Source organism: Barbus barbus, assembly GCF_936440315.1.
Source record: "Barbus barbus genome assembly, chromosome: 25".
Lineage (NCBI taxonomy): Eukaryota > Metazoa > Chordata > Actinopteri > Cypriniformes > Cyprinidae > Barbus > Barbus barbus.
In genome coordinates, this window is record NC_136753.1 from 30921439 (window position 1) to 30943526 (window position 22088).

General features: G+C 42.2%; 1 protein-coding gene across 4 annotated transcripts in view; it reads left to right on the plus strand.

Annotated features, from left to right (window-relative positions):
• LOC306845025 (lysine-specific demethylase 6A-like) overlaps positions 1-22088 on the plus strand; it is a gene marked incomplete at its 5' end in the record, with an annotated part of 65500 nt that overhangs the window by 29373 nt on the left and 14039 nt on the right. Inside the window, 12 exons of one of the 4 annotated variants that reach the window (XM_079377523.1) lie at positions 1013-1232; positions 1533-1667; positions 3408-3545; positions 3635-3712; positions 5690-5797; positions 6018-6287; positions 9962-10545; positions 11476-11605; positions 11702-11807; positions 14273-14478; positions 19222-19283; positions 19360-19434. In XM_079377523.1, coding sequence (XP_079233649.1) covers positions 1013-1232; positions 1533-1667; positions 3408-3545; positions 3635-3712; positions 5690-5797; positions 6018-6287; positions 9962-10545; positions 11476-11605; positions 11702-11807; positions 14273-14478; positions 19222-19283; positions 19360-19434 — 2112 coding nt within the window. The remainder of the gene's footprint in view (positions 1-1012; positions 1233-1532; positions 1668-3407; positions 3546-3634; positions 3713-5689; positions 5798-6017; positions 6288-9961; positions 10546-11475; positions 11606-11701; positions 11808-14272; positions 14479-19221; positions 19284-19359; positions 19435-22088) is intronic. The other 3 variants (XM_079377524.1, XM_079377525.1, XM_079377526.1) reach the window with 3 other exon arrangements.

Here is a 22088-nt window from a genome sequence, read left to right on the forward strand (position 1 = left end):
ACTAAATAATGGTCAATCCATAAAAATAATTCTTCTCTCAAGTAATTTGATGTAGACATGAGAATCTATGTTTTTCTACAGTATACAGACGTTCACTGGAGTTTTAATAAAAGTGTACTGGAGTGTTTTTTTTTGTTGTTTTTTTTGTTTTTAATAGCATTTTAAAGTAGCAAAAAAGAACTAAACCAAAAACTGTGGTTAAAAAAAACTGCTTTGTTGCATCCCTACTGTTTACTCTAAAATACTGTACAACAGGAAAATCGCAAACTGAGTGCAGACCCTGAGTATTAACTTACTTTACTTTTACTTTACTTTTAGTCATTTAGCAGACGCTTTTATCCAAAGCGACTTACAAATAAGAAAAAGTAGCTAAAACTAAGTTAACACTCTGTAAATACTCTATACACAGAAATTAAATAAAATTGACAAATGCATACAACAACATTTCAATAGTAAACATATAAAGGGAAAGAAAGAAAAATAAAAAGCGATACTTGTATCCTTTGCCGGTGTCCTAGCCCGGTGGAGTCGATGGGCTTCACAGTAAGAGGGCTTCACACGAGGGCTGGTGCGGTATAATAACCTTTTTATACCCAACAAATCACTGCTACAATTCAGCTGAACCCACTTTCCTATTAATCACTGAAAATGGCCAAGCAAGTGCACACACTGACAAGATACACCATACAGTATGAGACCAAACGTGATTCCACCAACTCTCAACATAGTAAACAAAATAAGCTTAAACTTAAAAATTTTCCAAGGTTGGCTGGATATTTAAATAAATCATTAATATAAAGTTTTGGTCATACGGCCCAATCAGAATCCTGTTAAGTAATTGTGATTACAATATTGACCAAAATTATGGTGATTTATGATTTTTGTCATAATCAAGCAGCCCTACTGTGATTCTTCCCAAATCATTCTTTTGTTTGACGACATGAGAACGAGTAAGTGATGGCCCAACTCTGGTTTCTGACGCGCGGCTGCGTTGTCTCGTTGGCTCTGTTAGTGTGCTGTATCAGCAGCAGAATCAGCCCATGGACGCTCTGCAGGCCTATATCTGCGCTGTGCAGCTGGATCACAGTCACGCCGCGGCCTGGATGGACCTGGGCACGCTCTACGAGTCCTGCAACCAGCCGCAGGATGCCATCAAGTGCTACATCAACGCCACGCGCAGCAAATTCTGCAGCAACACTGCGGCGCTTGCGGCCCGCATCAAATACCTGCAGGTGAGAGCCACGCATGCGTCCGGTCGACCGAGCCGCGTAACCTGCGCTAGAGCAGCATTGGCATGTGCCGGCGGGTCTCGTACATGTTGCATTTGTTCTGAATATATGTTCAGTTAATTTGTCACAATCAGATTTCTTTCACCTTCATTCTTCGTTTGTATGCGTGAGTCACTGGAGCGAGAAGGCCAGCGTAAATCTAGACTGGTTTGGCATCAGGCCGCACTGCTCTGTGTTTGAACTGTTCCGCCGCACCACCTCAGGTGGCTGTTTACATGTCTTTTTCACGCGTTTTCATCCTAGGCTCAGTTCTGTAACCTCCAACACAATAGTCCACAGAGTAAAAGTAAAATGCTTCCTAGTATTGAGGAAGCCTGGAGCCTCCCAATCCCAGCAGAGCTAACGTCCAGACAGGGTGTCCAGAGCACAGGCCAGCAGGTGAGACCAGATAGACACACACGCTTTGACATCTCACCCTTAGAAATACCCCTCTGTACACACACACACACACACACACGGCTCATCTGGTGAAACCACGCTCCTGCTCGCCACGTCTTCTGCTCATTGTGGCACGATTGAACAAAGTGTGTCGGGATTGAAAGTATTTTGGGAATCTTTCGGTTAAAACGTTTCCAGAAAGCATCTGTTGAGTCGATCAGTAGCGTGGTTTCTGTGCGTGAGCTTCAGTAGTGTAGCTCTGCACAATCACACCTGGGTCAAAAATGAGTTTGACGTCAATATCTCTTCAATTGGCTGCAGGTTCAACAGGAGCACAGGTGCCTCGTCTTGCCGTTTTTCACCCCAGAGTTGTGTTTGTGCTGTAGTTTTAGTCCTGTAGTCATTGTGCCCGCTAGTGTTGCAGTTCCACACCAAACACTGACGCAGTCCGGCTGTAGTAGTTACTAGTCGAGTGTGTGTGTGTGTGTGTGTGTGTTCATGACAGTACAATGAGACTTGTTTTTGTCTCTCATTGGTACTGATGCTCTCGCTCATAATAAATGTTTTATTTGTTTTTGCATCTTTTCTCTCAGAGTTCAGTTGTTGTTGTTTTTTTGGGGGGGGGCAGTATGTATGTTAAGATGCACTTAAGATCCAGCGCCACCAACAGTTCAAATTCTCACATACGTTTTGGGCAATAACTTGAATGACCGAGGAACAGAAGATCTTCAAATTGTTGTCATATGATCCTGATGGAGGCAACCATAAAAGGATGCGAGGCTGTATCTTTGCAGCACTTGACCTGATATCTGTATTATTCAAACGATGCCCTGTGCCAAGTTCATCTCCAGTTATTCCAAACTATTTTTGGTCAGAATCACTTTGTGTTTTACTCTGTTAATAACATAAAACAGGCTCATCAAACAGGGCTTGTTTACTATTTGTGACCCTGGACCACAAAACCAGTCTTAAGGGTCAGTTTTTCGAAATTGAGATTTATACATCATCTGAATCTGAATAAATAATCTTTCCATTGATGTATGGTTTGTTATGATAGGACAATATTTGTCTGAGATACAACTATTAGAAAATCTGGAATCTGAGGGAGCAAAAAAATCTAAATATTGAGAAAATCTCCTTTAAAGTTGTTCAAATGAAGTTCTTAGCAATGCATATTACTAATCAAAAATGAAGTTTTGATATATTTATGGTAGGAAATTTACTAAATATCTTGATGGAACATGATCTTAATATCCTAATGATTTTTGTCATAAAAGAGAAATGTATAATTTTGATCCATACAATGTATTGTTGGCTATTGCTACAGATATACCTGTGTTACTCATGACTGCTTTTGTGCTGCAGGGTCAGATATTATCTTTGTGGAAATAGTTTTGACTGAACGTGATCTGAATGAATTGACCCCGTGAACCTCACAAAAGACCTTTAAAAGGCCTCTGCTAAAGACCTCAAACCTGAGCCACGCTCAAGCTGTAAATGTTGAATATCATGATGTACTCATAACATTTGAGGTACGTCTGAGAATCTGCACCAGACAGATTCCTCAGCTGACCGCTGTCTTTAGTGGAGGAATATGATTTAACTTGCATGTATGAGCAGATTCAGAGTTTGATATGCTTATTGTCAGCTGCAGGCGTCACCGTCTAAAACACACTCTCATTGACTGGTGTAGATGTTCTCCATCTGTCTGTCTCTTCACGTGTCTGCGGTCTCTCTCAGGCGTGTAAACCTCAGCCCGGGTCATCAGGTGGGGCTCATGGCTCCGGTCAGTCGCTGCCTCCCCACGTGAGTCCGCTGGATCAGGCTGAAGATCAGTCCAGTCCAGCCAAGAGGAAGAGGACCGCCAGCCCTGCCAAGGTTTGTGCTCCGTTTGCTCCGGTCAGCACGCTGCTGATGTAAAGACAGCAGTAATAATCACGTCTGTGTCTCTTCACGTTACACCTCAGAGTTCTACAGAGTCTTGGACCAACAGTTCAGCACAGCCACCGACTCCCAACTGGTACCTGTCTCCTCAGAAGCTGCAGGTGAGAGCATGATGAACACCTCATTAGGGATGATAAAACTCCTCACAGTTAGTATTACGTTTCATATTTTAATTATCATTAAAACCATATTCGATTACCTCGATTTGAACAACTTAGGACCAATATCCAGCATAATGCACAGTTTTAATTAACCGTAGTTTGTTTTGTGTGAAAACATGGCAGAGAAGCTGGGAGGTTTTAAAAGAGTGCTAAGGGAATTATATGAATGTACCTCTGAGTTAGGGGTGTTCGATATGATGATTTTTGATCGTGGATGATAAAAATGTCTCCGCGATCTGCTTTTGAAGAAATATGGTAGTATCGGCTACAGCGCACATTATATCAGCTGCAGTTATTTCTTGAATGCTCCTGCTAGGCCTATTGTACCTGAAAATAAATTACTGTTTGTTTTACTTGTACATTGTGTATTTGTAATGTGTATCTTTGTTCATATTTTTAATAACAAAGATAAAAGGACAGATTTTTATCTTCGCCCACTTTGGCCTAAATATCCACCATTATTTTTTTATATTTTGTAACTTTGAAAGGCTTTGTCTTTATTATTTTGGCTGCACTGGTTCAGACAAAATAGTAAAACCAACATGACAAAGATTCGTGATATTTAAAAAAAAAAAAATCGTGATATGATATTTTTGCCATATCGCCCATAATTTTTTCATCATCTTCACTCCAAGTAAAATCTAATAAAGTATTGTTTTAATCGTAATGCTGCATGTCAGAGACTGGATTTCCAGAGACTTACATTCACATTCAGTCTGTGAGCAGTTTCTGTCTGGACTAAACACAGACCGGATTTGTACCCTCTGCTGTGAATATTGACCGGTTGATGAAAAACAAGCTAATGTGGATTCTACACATTTATACAATTCAGATAAAGCATCTACAATTATTTATGGAGCAGATAAAATATATATAGTCACTTATTAATCAATTATCATTTTCACTCATTTTCTCTATTTAAAGGCTGAAATGTGAGGTTTACCATTTAATGAAACCTTTTCAAAACTTTATTTGAACATTTCGTGCATGTTATTAGATAAACTGATTTAAAATCTGGACATTATTGGTAATGTTATTGTTTCCGTTTATGGAAACAAAGTCAAATTATTTATTGCTTGTTGAGTTTAAATACAAAACTTTGTGAAACGATTTGTGTCAGTACTTTTGGAACATTTCCAGCACATTTTAACAATACTGTGATAATACTGATAACTGTGATTTAATTTAGGTCACTATAATCATGACAAGAAAGTTTCTTACCGTTACATCTCTCCTGATCTTCATTTACGTGCTCGCTGGAGAATCACTGGTCAGTTCAGACAATACCCAGCAGGCTTGATGTTGGTTTAGACCAGCAGTGTCTAGTCCTGCTCCAACACACGGGACCTGGAGGCTTCTAGCCGTCCTGAAGACCTCGATTGGCTGCTTCATGTGTGTTTGTTCAGGGCTGGAGCAGGTTTGGACACCCCTGCTTTAGACGGTGGGTTGTTGGTTGTTCAGACTCTCAAGGCCTTGCAGGGTTTAACTCATAATATTGGTTAAACAGATTACAATCTTCAGTGACGTGATATGTTCTCTGCGTGGAGTAACGTCTGGTGCAGTTGCAGCTTGTATTATTAGAACAAATAGAAAGTAACATTTAATAGTTATTTTAGTTAACATATGCTATGATACATTTGAACACATTTTTATTCTTATTGTAAAATCATAGAATATTAGGGCATGAATATTTTCTAAAAAAAAATCATGGAAAATCATAGAAATGTATTGGTAAAAATGTGTACGAACCCTGCTTTGGCAGTGCCTGATGAGCTGCTTCTCACACGAGAGATCTTCCAGTCTGTTTTCTGATGTGACCTCTATGAGCTGTTTCGGGTTGACCACCTTTATTGTGAACGCTGATGCTTGTTGTTCATGGTTTAATCAGTCGGTCACTCTTGGTCTTGTTCCGCTCAGTTGCTGGAGCAGTTGCGAGCCAACCGGGCGAGTCTGAAGCCGCTTCAGCTGCAGATGTTGGAGCAGTTGGAGGCTCAGCTATCAGCCATGCACCTGCACCAGCAACAGGTACATCACAACCAGGACTGGCGAAACCATCTAAAGAAAAGAGTTTGAGTGTTGACAAGTTCATTTGAGAATCTGACCTTCCAGAAATCTTCAAACTCGTGGTTCTCTTTGATGCATCATCTTCTCAAGACTGTGGTGACACATTGATTATAAGGCTGTTTGTTTGACTTGTGTTTTCTTGACCCGTAAATTTACAGTTGGTTGTAATTTTTACCTGCAGATGAGGCAAAGCTCTTCTGGGCAAATACGAGCTAGCCTCCCCAACGGCCCCTCACTGCCTGCTCACCCTGTTCCTCGCGGCCCGGCCGTGCGACCGTCCTGCAGCGCTCCGCCGCTGGCCAACGGGCCGCTGCCCCCTTCAGTCGGCAATAATCACACGCCAGGAACCAGAGCAAATGGAGACGTGCCTTACCTGCACCCCAACACACTACCTCACAACTGCACAAGCCCAGGAGACACATGGAAGAGCCAGCATCTCAACTCCGCTCAGGTATGCATTAGGGATGCAACGATTATAGAATTTGTTGGTACGATTATTGTCTGAAGAATAATCACGGTTGTGACGATTATTATGCATTTATTAATTTCACAAAATTATTGATGTATAAAATCACATGGATACTCTTTAGATAATAGTGTTATTTATTGCTGCCTTTTGAAACAGAAATAACACCGTAGGCTTAACCAATTATACAGTACAAAATAATTATTATTATAATAACAATAATAATAAAGAAAATCAAAAGTTGGTGACCTCTGCTCTGTAAACATCCATGACAGTATTTCCCTTTTGAAAATAACTAATGAAAATAGATCACAAAAGTATTTAGTGTTTTCAATTTGCACATTCTTTACCTACATTTATTTTGGACCTGAGGCAGAAAACTGGAATCATGGTGAAAAAAAAAAATCTTGTTTGTTTATGACTTATGAATAATACTATAAAAGGGATACTAGATAACAATGTTAATGAAGTATTATTAATATAAGACTATTAACTTTATTTATCCCACAGGGGAAACTATTAATAATGAGGGCAATAAACTGGACTATTACTGTAATCAAGTGAGAAAATCATGTCTATTATTTTGGTTTGTGAGACCGGAGATCGCGCTGCGCGCACATACATTAGGAGGACACAAACTTGTTGTGAACGCTGCTCCGCGACATAAAAATAGCTTCGATACAGAATCGCTACATTATATTCATCAGCAAAGAGAGGATAAAATCAATGTTTAAGTAACTAAACTCACGTTTGTAGAGAGATGCAGGTTCACACGTGCACCGATCTCTCTCTGTCTCTCGAACGATCGAATAATTAATTAGGATAATTAAAACAAATGTGATCTTACACCATTTCATCTGTCTATTCATCAACTGTTCATTCACCAACTATTTCATGAGTCAGAATGCTGAGCTAAGCCGTAGCGTCGCGTCATAGTTAATCTAGTGTGTGTAGCCTCCGTGACTCTGACACGCATGGCATTTTAAGCTGGTGCACCGCTGGAGTAACCTGGTTATTGTTTTGCACAAGTTGGAACTGTTCCGTTCTGTGCAACAGAAATACTCTGTGTAGCGGAGCCTTTACAATTAATTAACCGTGACGTTTTAAAATGCGGTTAATCGAGAAACCTGCATCCCTAGTAGGGGTGGGCGATATGGGAAAAATATAATATCACGATTTTTTTTTGAAATATCACAATTTTATCACGATTCTTTGTCATGTTAGTTTTACTATTTTGGTTTTACAAGTTGTCTGAGCATTACAGCTAAACTAGAAACACAAAGATGCATGGCAGATATTTAGGCCAAAGTGGGTGAAGATAAAAAAATCTTTGTCATTATTTTATCTTTCTTATTAAAAAATAAGAACAAAGATACACATTACAAATACACATAATATACAAATAAAACAAACAGTGCTTTATTTCCAGGTACAATAGGTGTATTTAGCAGAGCATTCAATGAAATTGAATGAACAAATATAAAAATAAAACACTAGATAGACTGATTCCTAAAGCAACTGTATTAAAGTTTTTCAGTCAAGAATAGTGAGTGATTTTTCTCTTTGCGTTTGTTGTTTTGTTAACATTAAATGAATAGTTCCCCCAAAAATAAATATTCTGTCATCTGTCTGTCAATTCTGTCATAATGTTTTATTTTTATACCATCATTTACTCAAAAGTTGTTTTAAACCTGAATGAGTTTCTTTCTTCTGCTGAACATAAATGCTATTTTGAAGAAGGAGGAAAACCAATCAGCTGCTGGTCCTCAGTGACTTCCACAGGATTGTTCTTTCTATCAAAGACAATGTGGACCAGCAACTGTTTGGTTACCCTCATTCCTCAAAATATCTTCTTTTGGGTTCAGCACAAGAAATTAATAGAGGTTTGGGACAACATGTGAGTGAGTAAATAATGACAGAAATTAAATTTTAGGGTGAACTATCCCTTTAATGACAGTCGACAGCATGTTTAGTGTCCTGTCCCTTTAAGAGCTGCACGCATCTAATATACAGGCACGCATCTGTTTCTCTCTAAACTATTTACTTTTATTTTAGAGATAACCAACTGAGTCTGTATGTAAACCTTGTGTGTTTTGACAGTATTAGCGCAAAAGATAAGTTAGTTGAGTAATCAGGCGCTGTTAGATAGGGTTTTAGTGCGCGTGCTTCAGGTGTATGCGCTCAGAAAAAGCGCACATCAGACCAGCGCGTGAATTAAACATTTAATCAGCAAGGCTTGTGTGCAAATAATGTAGTTTTGCGATCGTGAATAAGTGCAGTGTCCTGTCAGAGTAACTCTACTGCTGTATGTCGTGTTGTACAGTATATAGAGACGGAGACCAGAACTGTATTTGACAGAATGTGTGCTGTAGCACGATACTACCATATTTCTTAAAAAGCAGATCGTGGAGACCTTTTTATCGTCCACCATCAAAAATCGTCATATCGCACACCCCTAAGCCCTAGTATGCATTTATACTCAAAACTGAGTCATGTGCTCATGACCCCGTCTCCTCCTGCATTGGTCGTTCACACCTCAGACCGGACAGGAATGTTGAGATTTTCAGAGACATTGATCCAGAAGTGTCTTTAGTGCAAAAAAATAAAAAATTATTCTAATGTGCTTTAGCTTCAGCATTTAAAAAAAACAAGGCCACTTCTGAGCTTTAGAGACGCAACTAAATACATGTGTGATAAATACTAGATTATCTGAACTATGTGCAGAAACGGCTTAATAATGCTAGCTCTAATCTGCATCTGGTTCAACATCTGAAAAATTGTTAGTATTCCATAACATCATTGTTTTCACCCAAAAGTGAAACTTCCATCATTAATTACTCACCCTCATGTCCTTTCAATCCGGTAAGACCTTCATCTTCATCTTCATCTTCGGAACACAATTTAAGATGTTTTTGATGAAATTCGAGAGCTTTCTGACCCTCCATAGACAGCAGCGCGACTGACACAGAAGAAAAGAAATCCTTGAATAAAGGTGTTATTTTTGTTTTTCTTTGCATTTAAAAAGTATTCTCGTAGCTTCATAACAGTACGGTTGAGCCACTGATGTCACATGGACTATTTTACCAATGTTCTTACTACCTTTCTGGGCCATAAAACATTTCAGTTGCATTGCTGTCTATGGAGGGTCAGAATGCTCTTGGATTTTATCAAAAATTTCTTAATTTGTTCCGAAGATGAACAAAGGTCTTATGAGTTTGGAACGACATGAGGGTGAGTAATTAATGACATAATTTTAATTTTTGGGTGAACTAACCCTTTAAGGTGTTGTGAGCCTTTCACTAGCAAAAAGGCCATGTAAATCAGTCACCTTATGACTTCCCTCTTAAAGCAACAGTAATTCTACAAATCTGACATCCAGCAGGCAACACTTTCCGCGTCATGGGATGATCAGAAGCAAATAATCTCATCACGTTTTTTCATTTTCACATTTTGAGTGCGTTGAAACTTAGCAACACGCTTCCTGAATTACAAACCCAAAATCAGCGTTTTTCACTTTCTAGCCTCGTTTATGTTTGAGTTGACTTGAGCTTAGTAATGTCACTTGTTTTTAGATCTGAGTCTGATTTGACTCTGTTATTGAGTTTCCATTGATTCTGTGTTGGTGGTGACTTGTACTTCTGAACTTCCTCCCGATTCAGGGGCTTCAGAAAGGTCCAGGTTCACATTGGGCAGGTCCTAATGGAGACCGGACTCTCTCTTCCAGTGCTTCGGCCGATGGCGGCCCTCACAATCAGGTTGGACTTTCCGCCACGACCCCATCGGAGCCAGCTGTCAATCATCTGTCCTCTCCTTCCTCCACATCGTCCCCCGCTTCTTCCTCCTCGCAAACGGCTACCTCAGGTGTGCCCCACGGCACCGCCCCGACCAAAGAGAGCGCCGCCCCACAGGGCAACGGTTCCACTGCCGCCAACCACCACAGCCCCGACCGCTTGCCGCCGGCCGCTTCCGCAGACAATCCGCAGCTGTCCAAGAGGAGTCCAGTCGCCAGCTCCAGGGCCAACCACATCCACCCAGGCTCCAGTGCCGCCTCGTCCCCGTCGCCCTGCTCCGCCGCGCCGGCCGCCGTTAACGGGAGCGGAGGGGGAGCATGTTCGGAGGACTCTCGGAGCCCGCTAAAGCTGGAGCCGCCGGAGCTCTGCATCAGAGCAGCTCTCAAACCGTCTCACTCGTCCTCCACCGTCTCCATTTACCCCACGTCCGCAGACGTCCTGAAGGCCTGCAGGTATGCTCAGCTCCTGTGGAGTGAAAAAGAGGATTGGCGCCCTCTAGTGGTGGCCCGTGTTGTTTTAGAGCTTACCTTTGAATGATAAAAATTTCCTGACAATTTGCTCACCCCCATGTCATCCTACACGTTCATGTCTCTTAAGTCGCAAAGAAATTGCATTTTTTGAGAAAAACCTTCCAGGATTTTTCTCCATATAGTGGACTTCAATGGTGGCCAGTGATTTGAACGTCAAAATGTGGTTTCAGTGCAGCTTCAAAGAGCTCCACACGACCCCAGCCGAGGAATAAGGGTCTCATTTAGCGAAAAGATCGGTCATTTCGAAAATAAAAATTTATATTTATACACTCTTTAACCACAAATGCAGGGCTAGCGTTAGCGCTGTGATGCGCGCCTTTATTAGCTGATGTTGGAATCAGGCGTGACGCAGGCGGAAGCACAGACCCAGGGTTTACAAAGCAAACATGCAAGAAAAGTCAAATGCTCTTTACAAAAAACAACAATGTCGATGATTTTAAAGTTAGAGGAGAAAATGAGATGGAGTTTTTAACCGAATTACAAAGACGAAAAACTAACAGTGTGTGACCTTTCCAACATCAGCTAATAAAGGCGCGCCAGCCGAGCTAGAGCTAATGCTAGCTGAGCATTTGTGGTTAAAAAGTGTATAAATATGTATTTCTTTTCAGAAAATGACCGATTGTTTCACTAGATAAGACCCTTATTCCTCGGCTGGGGTCGTGTGGAGCTCTTTGAAGCTGCAGTGAAATGATTTGAACGTCACGATGTAGTTGCTTCTGTAGACTTGAGGGTGTTGTGTGTCAGCAGGTGTTTGACTTTCTTCAACATTTCAGCTACGATTAGTTATTAAATATTGTTTTATTCTGCAGAAATAACTTGTTTGTTCATGTCTAATGTCATGCTTCTTTACAGGATTCTTGGGAAGAACGGCCTGTCGAGCATCAGTATCCTGCTGAACAAGTGTCCTCCGCCGCGGCTTCCTCCTCCTCCGTCGCCGCCGCTGGCTAAAGACAAACTCAACCCGCCGACGCCGAGCATCTATGTGAGCAGCGCACACACACGACCCTGCCTAGCAATCATTAACACTGCGTATATGTGGTGCATTTCTCTTATAAATGTGTGTTTGTTCATGTTTCAGCTGGAGAATAAGAGAGATGCATTCTTCCCGCCGCTACACCAGTTCTGCACCAACCCATCCAACCCTGTCACCGTCATCCGCGGCCTAGCAGGAGCCCTCAAACTGGGTTAGAGCTTTAGCTTAGCACTCACTCACTCACTCACTCACTCACTCTCTCTCACTCACACACACACACATTTGTTTTTGTGAATTGTAGGGACATCCCATAGGTTTTTCCCATCCCATGGTTTTTATACTATACCAACCGTAATTCTCTCTCTCTCTCTCTCTCTCTCTCTCTCTCTCTCTCTCTCTCTCTCTCGCACGCACGCACGCACTCACGCACACACACTTACTCTCTCGCACGCACTCACGCACACACACTTACTCTCTCACACACACACAAACACACACTCTCTCACACACACAAACACACACTCTCTCTCTCAAGCACACACACATGTTTGTTTTTGTGAAAAGTGGGTTCATCCCATAGGCGTAATGGTTTTTATACTGAACAAACTGTGTGTGCTATTGCCCTACACCAGCCCTACACCTAAACTTAGCCCTCACAGGAGACTTTGTACTATTTCAGATTTTCAATACACTCCATTCTGTGATTTATAAGCATTTTGAAAAGTGGGGACATGGGGCAATGTCCTGAAAAGTCACCTTCACCTTGTAATACCTGTGTCATACACATTTATGTCCTCATTTGTCACAAAAACGCGTGCACACACAAACACGCACTTACTCTCTCACACACGACACACTCGTACTCGTGCGCGCACACACACACTCGTACTCGCGCATGGGAATGACGCGTTTCTCTGCGGTTTCCATGGCAACTATAAAACAGATTGAGACTTGCTTTGCTCTCCATTGTTATAAAGAATTCAAGGACGTTTGGCCAGTTTGCTGGATGAAATGCTAAATTCTGACTGATTTACAGCTCACACTAGTATTCTAGATTAGTATTATTATAGACATTAGTATTATACAAGTCTTTTGACACTTGTGAAGCTTTTCTCTGCTGTACTTGGTCTGTCACATTATCAAATCAGTTATTAGATGCTATAATATCGTGACAATTTTAAACATTAGTTACATGTGCATAAATAAACTTGACAGATGCTTTTATCCAGACCCAGAAGTGTGTAACTCAAGCTCTTCTCGCTATGCAGACTTTATTTCAAATTTTAATATTTAGTCTCAAACATGTTGCCGCAGGGGGAAAATTAGCATAAAATGGTCAGTTTTCTCACTTAGAGAGTCATAGTGGAGCAAATATTGCTGAGTAAATGAAACTGTTGGCAAGTGTACATCAGCTAAGAATTCGTAATGACAGACATTTAGAGGAAGCCGTATCAGCCTGTGGTTTGTTACGGCCACAGTTACAGACAGCTGGACATCTGTATATCTGTGTAGATGTTTCTGTCCCGCACATTTGTTCAGACTGGACACTGCTGCCTTCACATTGTTTACAGACACATCAACTCCACCCTGATTCATGTGATTGGTCCGTTGTTTTTAAATTGACTGATATTGAGTTGAACGATGTCTTTAATGCCACAGGGACGGGGTTCGTCTAGATACACTGACAGATGCTCAAAAGGAGACGGGAAGAAAGATTTTTACATTTTATATATTGCAAGTTCATCTTTATTTAAGACTCTTAAGCAAAACTGGACTTGTGTTCCCTGTGTTTGACGGGTTCGAGCGTTCATGTGGTGCCATCAGCCAGTCAGTGTTATGATATTATTTTCCTGTGATTCGTCACATGTCGTATATTAGGGTTGTGCTGATAGATGATAGTATCGTGTATCAACGATATTCAGACATATTGCCTGTAGCTGATGCCTTTGACGATAGCAAGACAGTTATTATTATTATTATTATTATTATTATTATTATTATTATTATTATTAGGCTAGTAATACTATCTAATTAATATTGTTGCATTATATTTCTTTTTCCGCGTTTTTACAGTGTTGCGCGTTATAACCAATCACACATGATTATGCTGAGCTTATGAATGCAGTGGCCAATCAGAGGCGTTCAGATGAGGTCAGTGCGTGCTGACTGATTTCTGACTCGCGAATTCTCTCATTATAAACAACAAAGTGCAGATGTACGTGTGATGTAAGTGTAAGAGATTTGTTCATCATGCAGTGTAAATTCACAGATTGTTATGGGAGTGGTTTTTAAAAGTGCAGAAACTCGGGCTAGACTTGTGATGTTTTCTGTAGCTGCTTTTTAAATAACTGAGGAAATGTAAGCATTATATTTAGTAACTTACGATGTTTCTATTAATTTATCATGTTAAATACAAATTCAGTCATATTAAAAACATTAGGCTGCTTTTAGCCTTACGCTGGAGTTGGTTCACTTTCCTGCAATGAAACTAAGTAAATAAATAAATTAGCATGATAATCTCGTGTATCTGGGATGATATGAAAATTGAGCATATCACCCAACACTGTATGGAATATGAAACAAACGCTCATCCGGTTTGTTCGATCCGTACAGGTGTTCTCTGGGTGTAGTTGAGAACTCTTGTAGGATCTGGGGTCATGTTTGTGTTCTCTGTAGATTTGGGCCTGTTCTCCACGAAGACACTAGTAGAGGCGAACCCGGAGCACCTGGTGGAGGTGCGGACGCAGCTGTGTCAGCCGGCAGATGAGAACTGGGACGCCAGCGGCCTGCGGAAACAGTGGCGCTGCGAGAGCAGCCGCTCATACACCACCATCGCCAAATACGCACAGTACCAGGCCGCGTCCTTCCAGGAGTCGCTGCGGGTGAGTCCACTGCATCCGACCGCAGCACATCAGTTACCATCAGGGCAGGGTCTCCAAAACAGGTTCCATTTTACAACTGGGTCCAAATATCCAAGAACCAGAGACGTGTGCATTTCAGTTCTGCTTAACGATTCCTGCGTACGCATTTTAATGTGATTTTAAAACAATTAAGTGCAGGAATGGAAAGAACTTGCACCCTTAATAAGGTGAGTCTGAGAGTCTTGTTTATTTGACTGTGGTATCACATTTCTTGTTACAAATAAAAGGTGGACATTTATTTGTATCGTTTTTATTTCTAAAATGTTATGTAGTTACATTAATATATAGTATACAGTTTTTCTGAGGTTTTTTTTTTTTTATATTGTTCATATCGATATTAGAATTCGCTAGTTACGTATGTAACTGTGGTTCTGTGAATTCCGGATGACCGCCAGAGGCGGTGCTAAGCACTAGTGGATGACACATACCAACACAGTCACGAGGAATGCCACCCACCTGCAAACATCAGGGATCTTCCAGAAGGACTGCAGAACTCACATCATGGGAAGCAGCCACGTTCACCTTGTAGAACCGTACAAAGGTACATGGAGAGGACCAGGTCGCAGCTGCACAGACTGCTGCTAAGGAAACTCCCCGTAAGGTGGCCCAAGATGAAGAGACAGCTCTAGTAGAGTGACAAGTAACACCCACTGGTAAAAGCTGATTAGAATTACTATATGCTACCTTTATCACCTCAACAATCCAATGTGACAATCTTTGCTTAGACAAGGGGGCGCCCTTGCGTACCTCACCATAACAGACAAATAACTGATCCATCCGTCTAAAAGGAGCAGTAGACTTAACATAGCACCTCAAAGCCCTTACAGGACAGAGAAGATGAGACCTCCCCCCATCTTTATCGGAAGGAGAAAGAGGTTGAAAAGCAGTCAAATGGATAGACTGATTCACAAATTGTGGCGACAAGACCTTAGGGAGAAAGGCTGGATTAGGCTGAAGAATGACCCCAGAATCCTCTGGTAACCAGCGTAAGCACGGTGCACTCACTGAAAGGGCATGAAGCTCGCAAACACGTTTAGCAGAAGCAATGGCTAACAGGAAAGATACCTTCAAGGACAACCACTTAATATCCACAACATCCAATGGTTCAAATTGCTGTGTGCAAAGAAATTCTAGGACAAGTGGCAAGTCCCAAACAGGAAAGGGAGTAGAACGAACAGGTTTTAAACGTCTCGCTCCCTTCAGAAAACTACATACAAGGTTGTGAGATCCCAAGGATGCACCATCAACCGGAGCATGGTAAGCAGATATGGCAGCAACATAAACCTTTAAAGTAGAAGCCGCCTTGTTGTCATCTAACAGATGCTGCAAAAAACAACACTTTCGGAACAGTACAATGCATTGGGTCAAATCCTTGATCCCCACACCAAGAGGAGAAAATCCTCCACCGAGCAGCGTAAAGCTGTCGTGTTGAAGGAGCCCTAGCGTTACCAATAGTGTCCAGTACTGCCGGCTCACAATCAGTTAACTGAGAAGTGAACCCACTGGCCAAACCCAAAGCTGAAGCCAAGCTGGATCAGGGTGCCACACACGACCATTCAGCTGAGAAAGGAGGTCCCGTCTGATGGGAAGCTGCCACGGTTCGCCCTGTAACAGGCTCAGAAGAAGAGGAAACTATGGTCTGGCTGGCCAACGAGGTGCCACTAAAAGCACCCTGTGTTTGGACAGGAATATTCGATGAAGGGTCTCCCATAGAAGTGTAAAAGGAGGGAATGCGTACAACAGGCAGTTCGGCCACTTGGGAGCTAATGCATCCTGTCCCAATGGGCTTGATGTCTCGGTCCTTGCAAACCACCAGCGGCAATGCGTAGTTAGCTCTGAGGCAAATAGATCGACCCCTGCCCTGCCAAACTGTTGCCAAATCAGCTGCACCACATCCGGGTGAAGCCTCCATTCGCCCGGAAGCAGTAGATCTCTGGACAGAGCATCTGCCACTTGATTGTCCAATCCTGGGAGATACATTGCCTTTAATGAAGCCAGTCGGCTCTGAGACCATCTGAAGATCTTGCGAGTTAGCTGTAAAGAAGCAAGAGACCTGGTGCCCCCCTGGTGATTCAAATGAAAGACTGTCGACGTGTTGTCGGACCGGACAAGCACATGGCGGCCTAACAGATGTGGTAGAAAGCGCTGTAGTGCTAGATGCACTGCCTTCAGTTCTAGAACGTTGATATGTTCTAAGGCCTCCTTTGCTGACCAGTGACCACCAATCCCCCTCTGGTTCCATGTTGCCCCCCCATCCTGTTAGTGACGCATCGGTTGTGATCACTTCTCGACGAGAAGGCACCACCCCTAGTGGAACTCCAGCTCTCAGAAATGTTACTCGTTTCCAGGGTTTCAGTGCTCGTACACAGGCAGGAGTGATAACAATCATGTGATAACGATGTCTCGTTGAGTTTAGCCCTAGGCTGTTGTTTCACCTCTGAAGGGGCCTGAGGTGTAGCAACCCTAAGGGAATCACAGATGTGGCGGCAGCCAACATCCCCATCAGTTGTAGAAGGACACCATAAGATATCCTTGCGCCCATGCGGAAACGAGTCAGTAACTGACAAATACTGTCTATCCGAGTGTGAGACCGTGTAGCACACATTGTGACAGAATTGAGCGTTATTCCTATGAAGGTTATGGTCTGCTCTGGAACCAGATGACTTTTTGTGTCGTTCACAGTAAGGCCCAGCTTCTGTATATGCTCCAGAACAGTCTTGGTGTCGCGTAGAGCATGCACTCTTGTTGGGGCGTAGAGAAGCCAATCGTCTAAATAGGGCAGACTCCTCATGCCCTTGGACCAAAGAGGAGACAGGGCTGCACTCATGCATCTCGTAGAAACACGAGGAGCCAGAGAAAGCCCGAATGGCAGGACTCTGAACTGATAGACCTGACCCTGAAAGCTGAATCTTAGGAATTTCCTGTGGTGGAGAGCAATGGGAACATGGAAGTAAGTATCCCTTAAGTCTACACTCACAAACCAGTCTCCTTTCATCACAGATCGAAGAACGTCGACTGTGCTCAACATCCGAAAAGGAAGATGCTTCAGGAACGCATTGAGGCGTCGCAGATCCAAAACTGGGCAAAAACCACCATCTTTTTTTGGAACGAGGAAGTAAGTTGAGTAAAAACCGTCTCTTTGTTTGAGAAGGGGAACTTTCTCTATGGCTCCTTTCAACAACAGCGAATGAATTTCCATGGAAAGGGCTGTTAATCTGGTTGAATCTTTGACGACTGTCGGAAGAATTCCTGAAAACCTTGGAGGCCGGCGTCGGAACTGCAGACTGTATCCCTTGTTCAGAGTCGTCAGGACCCAGGGGTCGGATGTAGATGAATGTACAGACCCACCGCTTGAACCGCCAGCAGCAGACAGGCTGGAGAGAGCCTCCTGTGGGGGGCCAGGTTGCATAACAGGATCCACCAACTCTTCATCAAGGAAATGTGAATTAGATGCACTCATGGAGAGAGTGTCTAAATCAATCATATCTGGAGGCTATAAATCACTCTTGTTCACTGAAGCAGTTTTAGTAGGCGTGGTTGTTACCGGGGGTTGTAATGACAGGAGAAGGCGTTTCATCTCTGCCATCTCTGAAGAAAGAGAAGCAACAGTCTTCGATAGCAAATTTTCTGTCTTTTGGTAAAGGTTTCTTCTTGATCGGTGGAGCACCAGCAGCCGCTGATATGTGACTTTTTTTGAGCGTGTCGTGGCGCTATACATGGTTGTGCGAGGCTAGCAGATGAGTTAGGATCTAGCTCTGCAAGACGCAGCTGTCTTTCCGAAAGCGGCAGTATGGCACAATACAAACACGGATCAGTCAACGCCTCTTTCAGATGCTGAATCCCTAAACATGACGGGCAGAGATCGTGTCCGTCATCGGGAAGAAGTGTGTTCGGGCACAGTTTACAACTCTGTGAAGAAACGGAGAAATGAGAGCTTTGATCCATGACTCCGTCAAACACGTCCTCGGTAGCACCGTAGGAACACAAACTGCGATAACGCACACAAAAGAAAAACAGGCGTTGATAAATCTTCGGATAGAACCGGAAGATTTAAGTGAGCGAATCACACGTGGATTACAAAAGCTGCCTTCGGATAGCACCGCAGGGCATACGAGAGCTTGCACGACGGTAAGCGGCGAAATCAATGATAAATAGGTTAGCGGGGAACGCTACCTCTGTGCGGTCGAAACCAGCTACCGGTAGTACCGTGAAGCACAGGGTTTCGCCAACACAATGATTAAATGCAAAAATGTGTACTCGCGTAATGAAGACGACAATCCAAAAAAGAAAACATCCGTATTGATGATAGTGCAGAGCGCACTGTCACAGCTTGGGAGGGCAAATCCTCGCGACTCAGGTAAGCTGCACGGGGCAACGCTGAACCAACGACCTATCATAAGCGAGAAAGCGAAAAAAGGCTGGGTATCGAGCTGCTGTGGTTTATATCCTCGCATCTCGGTCGACGTCATGACGTGACTTTTTATTTTTTCTCGACCTATCTAGATGGCGCAGCGATTATCCACTAGTGCTTAGCACCGCCTCTGGCGGTCAGGAGGAATGAAACGGAACTATCGTATCAACCGAAATTAAGAAATATATTGTGATTTTTATCAATTTTGGCCATATCATCCAGCCCTACGTTAGCATGGTTGATCTGTTACGTGTGGCATTTTGTATATTAAATAACTGTTTGTGTGCTTTCAGGAAGAGAATGAGAAGAAGGGCCAGAAGGAGCCGGCAGACTCTGCAATAATGTCATCAGAAACGTGAGTGTCTCGCGTCTAACGAAGTGCTTTATCTGCGCTGACGTAATCCTGCGCTTACTGTCTTCATTCTGCTCAGCGTTTCCAGGAGGCGGAAAGGTCCTTTCAAGCAAGTGAAGTTTGGGACGAACATTGACGTCTCCGATGAAAAGAAGTGAGATTTCATGAGGTTTCCTTTTTGTACTTCTTGTCAAGTTGATTGTTTGCATTAGCAAGCAGAAGGGGTGTGCTATATTGACCAAAAATTATATCTCGATATTTTCTGTGTTTTTATCAATAAAGATAATTATAAATTAATATTTTGCTAAGTGTGATATTGTGCTGGTATCTTAAGGACCGCCGTGGACGGTTTTGTGTGATCTTTCTTTAATATGGTGTCTAAAACGAAAGTTTCTTAATGAACTTCTTGTTCATTGAACTGTGGTAAAAAAATCAATCACATTTGTAATCATGCTGATTTTAACGGCACTCTTCGTGTGATATTGATTAACTATATGAAATGATATAAATATACATTTTCTTCCCCCATATCCTAAATTTTGTAATAATTTTAAATGCCTTTTTAATAGTCTAACCTATTAGACTTAACATCATGTATGTGTTAGGGCTGGGCGATATATGTAATATTAGCGATAATATCAATAATTATGACGACGATGTCAAATTGGAAAATATTGTGGATATCGGATATTTCAAATTCAAGCATACTTTCCCAAAAGAACACGCTGAACTTCCATTTTCTGCCCGGTGTTTTGTTTATTTTAAGCAATCTGGCAACCATGCACACGTGCTTGCTCCTCATTGCGGAAGCGCCGCCGCCGATGATCTGAAATCACCGACATACAAGCTGGAGTTTAGTGATCTGAATGAAAATGTCACTCAACCAGTCTGTGTTCTGTCATGAGATCTCGACTGTATTGTTTGTGATTGTGAGCGCTGAATAAATGCACTTACTCAACCACTGTTGTTTGTACAGAGAAACATAGACTATTGCAATTTGGAATTACTATTTGGAATTTCACTGTTTATAATATTTTTCATTTGTTTTACCAGTTTTCATAATATAGGCAGAAAGAGTGCACAAGTCTTTGGTTTTAATTTATATATAAAAAAAATATATATATACATATACATATACATATACATATATACATATATACATATACATATATACATATACATATACATATATACATATACATACAGGTGCTGGTCATAAAATTAGAATATCATGAAAAAGTTTATTTATTTCAGTAATACCATTCAAAAAGTGAAACTTGTATATTAGATTCATTCATTACACACAGACTGATATATTTCAAATGTTTATTTCCTTTAATTTTGATGATTATAACTGACAACTAATGAAAGTCCCAAATTCAGTATCTCAGAAAATTAGAATATCAATTAAGACCAATGCAAAAAAAATTATTTTTAGAAATGTTGGCCAACTGAAAAGTATGAGCATGTACAGCACTCAATATTTAGTTGGGGCTCCTTTGGCCTGGATTACTGCAGCAATGCGGCGTGGCATGGAGTGGATCAGTCTGTGGCACTGCTCAGGTGTTATGAGAGCTCATGTTGCTCTGATAGTGGCCTTCAGCTCTTCTGAATTGTTGGGTCTGGCGTATTGCATCTTCCTCTTCACAATACCCCATAGGTTTTCTATGGGGTTAAGGTCAGGCAAGTTTGCTGGCCAATCAAGAACAGGGATACCATGGTCCTTAAACCAGGTACTGGTAGCTTTGGCAGTGTGTGCAGGTGCCAAGTTCTGTTGGAAAATGAAATCTGCATCTCCATAAAGTTGGTCAGCAGCAGGAAGCATGAAGTGCTCTAAAACTTCCTGGTAGACGGCTGCGTTGACCTTGGACCTCAGAAAACACAATGGACCAACACCAGCAGATGACATGTCACCCCAAACCATCAATGACTGTGGAAACTTTACACTGGACCTCAAGCAACGTGGATGATGTGCCTCTCCTCTCTTCCTCCAGACTCTGGGACCTTGATTTCCAAAGGAAATGCAAAATGTACTTTCATCAGCAAACATAACTTTGGACCACTCAGCAGCAGTCCAGTCAAGACGCTTCTGACGCTGTCTCTTGTTCAAGAGTGGCTTGACACAGGGAATGCGACAGCTGAAACCCATGTCTTGCATACGTCTGTGCTGGTGGTTCTTGAAGCACTGACTCCAGCTGCAGTCCACTCTTTGTGAATCTCCCCCACATTTTTGAATGGGTTTTGTTTCACAATCCTCTCCAGGGTGCGGCTATCCTTATTGCTTGTTAGGGCTGGGTGCCGAGTTAGATACTTTTTAGGCACCGACCGAATTGCCTCGATACCACCGAGTATCGAAAAACGTCTTGTCGTTCGGTACCAAATTTCGATACCTAAGGGGTTAATCTCATTAACGTCAGTGAGCCAATAATCCTGCAGCACTAGTTGTGTTCGACTAAAGCGACGCGGTGCTGATTGATCAGTGTTTGACATCCGCGAGAGCGTACGGAGCAGTCTGCTCTCTATATCGCGCAGTTTCGCTTACTTGACACAGACTGAAGCTCGCGTGACATTTCAGCGTCTGCCGTCTCACTAAATGAGGACATAAACACATGAACAACAGCTCTAGAACTGCTCTGAGAGTCACTCCATGAGCATTTTACCGTTTGATTTCAGTAAAACTAGCGTCATATCATATACACACAGAACTGTAAAGGTATTCCCGGAAACCCGTCAAAATAAAAGTTCAGATTAACTTGGAAGACACTGCGGCAGAAATAAATTAATATTGTTCAGCAGACAGTACATACT